Genomic DNA, 8,015 nt, shown 5'->3' with positions numbered 1-8,015 from the left:
ATATACACATATATACTAAAACCGTGCTACTCAAATAATGATAAGCAAGCTCTTGTTAGAATATATATATACACACACAAACACATACATATATACACACACACATATATATATATATATATATATATATATATATATATATATATATATATACATATACACATACATACATATACATATATATATATACATACACACACACATATACACACACACACACACACACATTGGAACCTTAGATTACGAGCATAATCCATTCCAGGGGAATGCTTGTAATCTAAAGCACTCCCATATCAAAGCGAGTTTCCCTATAGAAGTTCATGGAAAGGAAGATAATTTGTTCCGCATTGACTTCTATGGCATGCAATACCGCATGTGGCCAGAGGTGGGGGGGGGCGCCGGAGAGCCTCGGAAATACTCGGGGACAGCTCGGTTGATCTCGGAAACCCTCGGAAAGGTTCGGAACCACTCGGGAACAGAGTATTTCCGAGTGATTCCGAGTATTTCCGAACGGCTCTGAACCGTTCCGAGTGTCGCCGGTGCCCCCCCGCACTTCTGGCCAAATGGCTTGAATTCTGCTCGTTTTGCGAGACACTCACAAACCAAGTCAGAATTTAAAAAAAAAAGGTGGCTCGTTATTTAAAATGCTCGTTAACCGCGTTACTCGTAAACCAAGGTTCCACTGTATGTGGTATTGCCATAAATGTCGGTAACGGAATAATTTAATTAGCATTTTTTTTTTTGGTGGTGGGCAAGAAAAATAATAGTTATTTTACTTTTTTTAATTTTTAATAAACACAAAACAAATGGGAAAAAACTTTAGCAATAATACATTGTTTTGACATTATCATATATCATATCCAACATACAGATTGTAGGTTCACATCAGTATGGCTGTACAGCAGATACCGTGCAAGAACAAATCTGGGGGTTGATACAAGGGCCTCAGGGAAATGTCCTCCCCCAGGAGGGCACAAACATATGTGGGGGTACCAAAGATTACGTTAAAAATAAATATAAAACCACCGGTATGAAATGACATAGTGGGGAGGGGGACCTATCTTCTTAAGCATACAGTATCTAATATATAAGGCAGTACTTACAAATAAAAGAATCTATACTGTGAGCATTCCCATAATGCATTACGATTTTGGGATTACACATGAAGCATATTGCCAATAAATGAAAAGGGGTCCTTCCATAAGAAAGATGCTCCCCACGGAGTGGTTCCTGGAATGATAACACTATACAAGTAACCCAGTGGCATAGGTAGTTGCGATTATACAGTAAGTACAGTTTTACTAACACATGCCAAAGTTGCAAAACTGGGGCAAGTGTTAAGGTTTTAGGCATTAAGGGTTTGAACCAATAATTTGCACAGCCATGTTCTGAGGCATGCTGAGAAATGTCGTCTAAAAAGGAATGTATCAATAACCATATCAGGAATTTTATAGGATGTTTGAATGATAGGTGACGCAACAGGAGCCTAAACCCGCCACTTTACACTACGAAAGATCCTACCGATCATAATCATCCTTCCTGTGATGTCCGAGTCTCTGGGCAGATTTGTCATATGTCCCCCCCTCCACCAACTATCTTTATACAACCTTGCCCCACATATACTGCAGCATGGAGGGGCTCAGTGAAGATGTCGGTGAAGGTGTGGAGGTGTCGGATCGGAATATCCAACTTGTAAAAAGCGAGACGCCCCGCCTTATAATCAAGATGAACCCTGACTCTGTGTGTTGGGATGTTGGCCAATATATAGGTCGATCGCTCGTTTTGTTTCACTAAAAATGTATCACTGTTCCTTTCCAGACACCAGGACTTCTCATTACTTCCAAGCTCTGACTCCTCTCCTGTCCTGGCTATACTGGGGTAACACATTCCGACTCTCCAGTGTGATGATCCCCCAACATCCACATCCCAGTAATGTCTCCCTGAGGAGAAACTCTGACTGCTCAACACCTGAGGAGATATCACATTCTTGTATTTTGGAATTTCCCTGCGTATATTATAATCATAATCACTACCACTTTCTACTTGGTAGATCTTAAACCTCTCTGGTGTATTAGGGCGATTCAAATTTCTATACATCATGTGTGCGGTCTTCCTATCATCTGAGATATTTAGGTAATTATGAGCCGTGTCTGCATTCAGTAATATATCTGCAGGTTCTGGTATATAGATCCCCCCGTATACCCCTTTTATTATATCAGATAATCCTGTATATAATAGGCGTGAAATCCCAGCCACATCCAGTTCCCCCCCACCATGAAGGAGTTGATCACATTTCTTTTTGTCCTCCTCATCTCCATCCTCAGTATCGCACAAGTCACCTTTGTCTGATTCCTGTAAAACATTCAGTGGATCCGTCATGTTACATATCTCCTCGATGTGACGCATCTTCCTGGACAGCTCGTTCTTCTTTATTTCCAGATCCTGAATTAAATCAGAGGCTGGGAATGAGACTTTCTCTGCCTGCCTGGAAATCTTATTAGGAATTCTCCTCTCCAGGATGTCCAGTTGTCTCCTGATGTCTCTGAATATGGTGGCGACTCTCTCGGTTACACCGTCTGCACTGTCTTGCACTTTTCTCTTGTATTTCTGCAGACTCTTGATGCTTTCCTCAATCTCGTCTCTCTTTTTCACCAACTTCTGCAGAGCATTGGCCAGGTTCTCCTTCCTCTTCTCAGAGGCCTCCTCCAGTGCCTCCACCTGGTGTTCTTGATGGTCTCCATGCAGCCTGCAGGACCCACAGAGACAGGCAGAGTCCTCAGTGCAGTAATACTCCAGGATCTTCTTATGGACAGAACATTTTCTGTTCTTCTGGGGAGTGGTGAGGTCAGATAGGACATGTTTGGATGACTTGATGTGGATTCTCAGATGGTCATCACACAGACAAGCTTCACAATGCAGACAATATTTAACAGCAGGTACAGGAGAGTGAATACAGTACATACAGAAGATCTGGCTCTCCTTTTTCTCCTCCTTCTCTGGCTCGGTAGATCGGAAAATCTTCCCTATGTTGCGCAGTGTAATGTTCCTGCTAAGATGAGGCAGCACCTGGAATTCTTCTCTGCATTCAGGACAGCAATATACTCCACAACTCCCCTGTCTATCCAAAACCCCTTCTATACAGTCCTGGCAGAAGTTGTGTCCACATCTCAGTGTCACAGGATTGGTATAAATGTTCAGACAGATGGAACAGTCCAGCTCCTTCCTTGCATCAGAGAACTCCATCACTGACTGTGGAAGAGAGAAGCAAAGCTAAGTAGATGTGTGTCAGAGGGAGGGGGGAGGAGGTCCGGAGAGAGGGAGTCGGAGGGAGGAGGATTTATTGATATACTGTATCTCTGTGTTCCGAACAAAAGGGAGTGAAGGGAGGGGATTTTACAGATATACAGCTTTCCTGCTGATCTGTTTGTCATTCATAGGGATATTCTAAATGGTTGGAACAGGGGCGGACTGATAACTCGTGGGGCCCCCGGGCAATAAGAGATTATGGGGCCCCCAGGCAATCAGAGATTATGGGGCCACACAGTATACACACACACCCACAGTATACAATCACACAGTATACACATACAAGTACACACAGTATACACAGACAGATGTAAAATAAAACACAGATTTATACATACTGTCCCTGGTTTTACTGAGGCTGGCAACCCTGATGGGGCCCCCTAGTGGCCCAGGGCCCTCGAGCAGTGCCCGAGTGGCTCAATGGTCAGTCCGCCCCTGGGTTGGAATCATGAACCCTCTGTGCAGCCTGGATGCTTGATAGAGGTGTGCTTAGAGATTTCACCCATGCAGGGTACAGACTGACCAAGTACAGGAAAGCACTAGAGACAAAGATCTGGAAAAGCATGGAATACAGGAATGCCAGGAGTTGTGTGCAGAACTGGGGTGCTGGGCTTACAGGCAGGCAGGAATACTTGTAAAAGACACTTCCTGCACCAGGCTGCTGGGCTCACCAGGAGAACAGGAATATTGTAAAGCAGTGTGTAGGTGGGGTGCAGCATGATGCGTTGGCAATAACACACAATACGATGCAAAGAACTTGTATTGTGATAAGTCATGCAAAAACAGTTCATAGTAAACACAGAAGACAGCCCAACTAGGGGCCTCTCATGGAATCTAACAGCATGTAGAGAGCAGGTCCCAGCCAAACTGAGAGCACCTGTTAGGAGGGGCAGAATGCGGCCTGGCTGTCCAAGTGGGAAGATGTCCAGAGAAGTTGCAACCCCTATGCTTTCCCCCTCTTGTCAGGAACCTTTCCCAGTCACTAGTTCTGTCCCTAACAGACGGGGTACCTGTCCCTACTCTACCCACTCGCAAATGCGACAAGCCTGGTAGCCAGGGCCTTAAATAGGCTTTGCCTGACACAAGATGGTTGCCAGAGTCACATGGAGCAGCAGCATCCAATCGAATAGCTTCCCCAGTGACCCAGGAAACCATAGAGGAACCAGGTTCCTCTTGACTTTCACTCCAACTGCAGTGCCGCTGTGGACCAATGTCACCTACAGTGAAGTAAGTAGACTGCACCTGTCTACACTGCCCCCCTCTTTAACAGATGTTGTCCTTGGCATCGCAACATGGAAACAACAATACCAACAGTAGTAAAAGCATAATTAACCACTTGCCGACCGCCTAACGTATATATACGTCGGCAGAATGGCACGGGCAGGCAGAATCACGTACCTGTACGTGATCTGCCTCCCGCGGGCGGGGGGTCCGATCGGACCCCCCCCCGGTGCCATCGGCGGTCGGCATCTGACTGGGAGCGTCGGGAGGCGAGGGGGAGACCATCCGATCGTGGCCCCCCCCTCGCGATCGCTCCCAGCCAATGGGAATCCTCCTCTGCCTGTGTATAGTTTCACACAGGCAGAGGATGTGATGTCATCTCTCCTCGGTCTGGCAGTTTCCGTCCAGCGCCGAGGAGAGAAGACATGTAAGTGCACAACACACAAACACACACAGTAGAACATGCCAGGCATACCTTACACCCCCGATCCCCCCCCGATCGCCCCCCGACCCCCCCCAATCACCCCCCCCCGTCACAAACTGACATTAGCAGTATTTTTTTTTTTTTTTTTTCTGATTACTGCATAGTGTCAGTTTGTGACAGTTACAGTGTTAGGGCAGTGAGTGGTAGCCCCCTTTAGGTCTAGGATACCCCCCTAACCCCCCCTAATAAAGTTTTAACCCCTTGATCACCCCCTGTCACCAGTGTCACTAAGCGATCATTTTTCTGATCGCTGTATTAGTGTCGCTGGTGACGATAGTTAGAGACGTAAATATTTAGGTTCGCCGTCAGCGTTTTATAGCGTCAGGGACCCCCATATACTATCTAATAAAGGTTTTAACCCCTTGATTGCCCCCTAGTTAACCCTTTCACCACTGATCACCGTATAACTGTTACGAGTGACGCTGGTTAGTTTGTTTATTTTTTATAGTGTCAGGGCACCCGCCGTTTATTACCGAATAAAGGTTTAGCCCCCTGATCGCCCGGCGGTGATATGCGTCGCCCCAGGCAGCGTCAGATTAGCGCCAGTACCGCTAACACCCACGCACGCAGCATACGCCTCCCTTAGTGGTATAGTATCTGATCGGATCAATATCTGATCCAATCAGATCTATACTAGCGTCCCCAGCAGTTTAGGGTTCCCGAAAACGCAGTGTTAGCGGGATCAGCCCAGATACTCGCTAGCACCTGCGTTTTGCCCCTCTGCCCGGCCCACCCAAGTGCAGTATCGATCGATCACTGTCACTTACAAAACACTAAACGCATAACTGCAGCGTTCGCATAGTCAGGCCTGATCCCTGCGATCGCTAACAGTTTTTTTGGTAGCGTTTTGGTGAACTGGCAAGCACCAGCCCCAGGCAGCGTCAGATTAGCGCCAGTACCGCTAACACCCACGCACGCACCGTACACCTCCCTTAGTGGTATAGTATCTGATCGGATCAATATCTGATCTGATCAGATCTATACTAGCATCCCCAGCAGTTTAGGGTTCCCACAAACGCAGTGTTAGCGGGATCAGCCCAGATACCTGCTAGCACCTGCGTTTTGCCCCTCCGCCCGGCCCACCCAAGTGCAGTATCGATCGATCACTGACACTTACAAAACACTAAACACATAACTGCAGCGTTCGCAGAGTCAGGCCTGATCACTGCGATCGCTAACAGTTTTTCTGGTAGCGTTTTGGTGAACTGGCAAGCACCAGCCCCAGGCAGCGTCAGGTTAGCGCCAGTACCGCTAACACCCACGCACGCAGCATACGCCTCCCTTAGTGGTATAGTATCTGAACGGATCAATATCTGATCTGATCAGATCTATACTAGCGTCCCCAGCAGTTTAGGGTTCCCACAAACGCAGTGTTAGCGGGATCAGCCCAGATACCTGCTAGCACCTGCGTTTTGCCCCTCCGCCCGGCCCAGCCCACCCAAGTGCAGTATCGATCGATCACTGTCACTTACAAAACACTAAACGCATAACTGCAGCGTTCGCAGAGTCAGGCCTGATCCTTGCGATCGCTAACAGTTTTTTTGGTAGCGTTTTGGTGAACTGGCAAGCACCAGCGGCCTAGTACACCCCGGTCATAGTCAAACCAGCACTGCAGTAACACTTGGTGACGTGGCGAGTCCCATAAGTGCAGTTCAAGCTGGTGAGGTGGCAAGCACAAGTAGTGTCCCGCTGCCACCAAGAAGAAGACAAACAGGCCCGTCGTGCCCATAATGCCCTTCCTGCTGCATTCGCCAATCCTAATTGGGAACCCACCGCTTCTGCAGCGCCCGTACTTCCCCCATTCACATCCCCAACCAAATGCAGTCGGCTGCATGAGAGGCATTTTCTTTATGTCCTCCCGAGTACCCCTACCCAACGAACCCCCCCCCAAAAAAGATGTCGTGTCTGCAGCAAGCGCGGATATAGGCGTGACACCCGCTATTATTGTCCCTCCTGTCCTGACAATCCTGGTCTTTGCATTGGTGAATATTTTGAACGCTACCATGCACTAGTTGAGTATTAGCGTAGGGTACAGCATTGCACAGACTAGGCACACTTTCACAGGGTCTCCCAAGATGCCATCGCATTTTGAGAGACCCGAACCTGGAACCGGTTACAGTTATAAAAGTTAGTTACAAAAAAAAGTGTAAAAAAAAAAAAAAACACATACAAAAATATAAAATAAAAAAAAAATAGTTGTCGTTTTATTGTTCTTTCTCTCTCTATTCTCTCTCTCTATTGTTCTGTTCTTTTTTACTGTATTCTATTCTGCAATGTTTTATTGTTATTATGTTTTATCATGTTTGCTTTTCAGGTATGCAATTTTTTATACCTTACCGTTTACTGTGCTTTATTGTTAACCATTTTTTTGTCTTCAGGTACGCCATTCACGACTTTGAGTGGTTATACCAGAATGATGCCTGCAGGTTTAGGTATCATCTTGGTATCATTCTTTTCAGCCAGCGGTCGGCTTTCATGTAAAAGCAATCCTAGCAGCTAATTAGCCTCTAGACTGCTTTTACAAGCAGTGGGAGGGAATGCCCCTCCCCCCCCAACGTCTTCCGTGTTTTTCTCTGGCTCTCCTGTCTCAACAGGGAACCTGAAAATGCAGCCGGTGATTCAGCCAGCTGACCATAGAGCTGATCAGAGACCAGAGTGGCTCCAAACATCTCTATGGCCTAAGAAACCGGAAGCTACGAGCATTTTATGACTTAGATTTCGCCGGATGTAAACAGCGCCATTGGGAAATTGGGAAAGCATTTTATCACACCGATCTTGGTGTGGTCAGATGCTTTGAGGGCAGAGGAGAAATCTAGGGTCTAATAGACCCCAATTTTTGCAAAAAAGAGTACCTGTCACTACCTATTGCTATGATAGGGGATATTTACATTCCCTGAGATAACAATAAAAATGATTAAAAAAAAAAAAAAATGAAAGGAACAGTTTAAAAATAAGATAAAAAAATAATAATAATAAAGAAAAAAAAAAAAAAAAAAAAAAAGCA

The 8,015-nt window shown here is 46.2% G+C and overlaps 1 protein-coding gene across 1 annotated transcript; it reads right to left on the bottom strand.

The window, feature by feature from the left end:
• Nucleotides 1–867: 867 nt before the first annotated feature.
• On the bottom strand, nucleotides 868–3,298 carry LOC141139033 (E3 ubiquitin-protein ligase TRIM39-like). Its single transcript, XM_073624808.1, has one exon. It carries the CDS (start codon nucleotides 3,241–3,243, stop codon nucleotides 1,570–1,572), a length of 1,674 nt encoding a protein of 557 aa, XP_073480909.1. The 5' UTR covers nucleotides 3,244–3,298; the 3' UTR covers nucleotides 868–1,569.
• Nucleotides 3,299–8,015: the final 4,717 nt, after the last annotated feature.

The sequence above is a fragment of the Aquarana catesbeiana genome, linkage group LG04 (assembly GCF_042186555.1).
Source record: "Aquarana catesbeiana isolate 2022-GZ linkage group LG04, ASM4218655v1, whole genome shotgun sequence".
Taxonomy (NCBI): Eukaryota; Metazoa; Chordata; class Amphibia; order Anura; family Ranidae; genus Aquarana; species Aquarana catesbeiana.
Note: the sequence above shows the minus strand (reverse complement) of the source record. Positions and strands in the feature narration are given on the sequence as shown.

What these genes read in the sequence shown, in the direction of transcription:
- LOC141139033 (XM_073624808.1), bottom strand. Translation starts at nt 3,243, where the DNA reads ATGGAGTTCTCTGATGCAAGGAAGGAGCTGGACTGTTCCATCTGTCTG.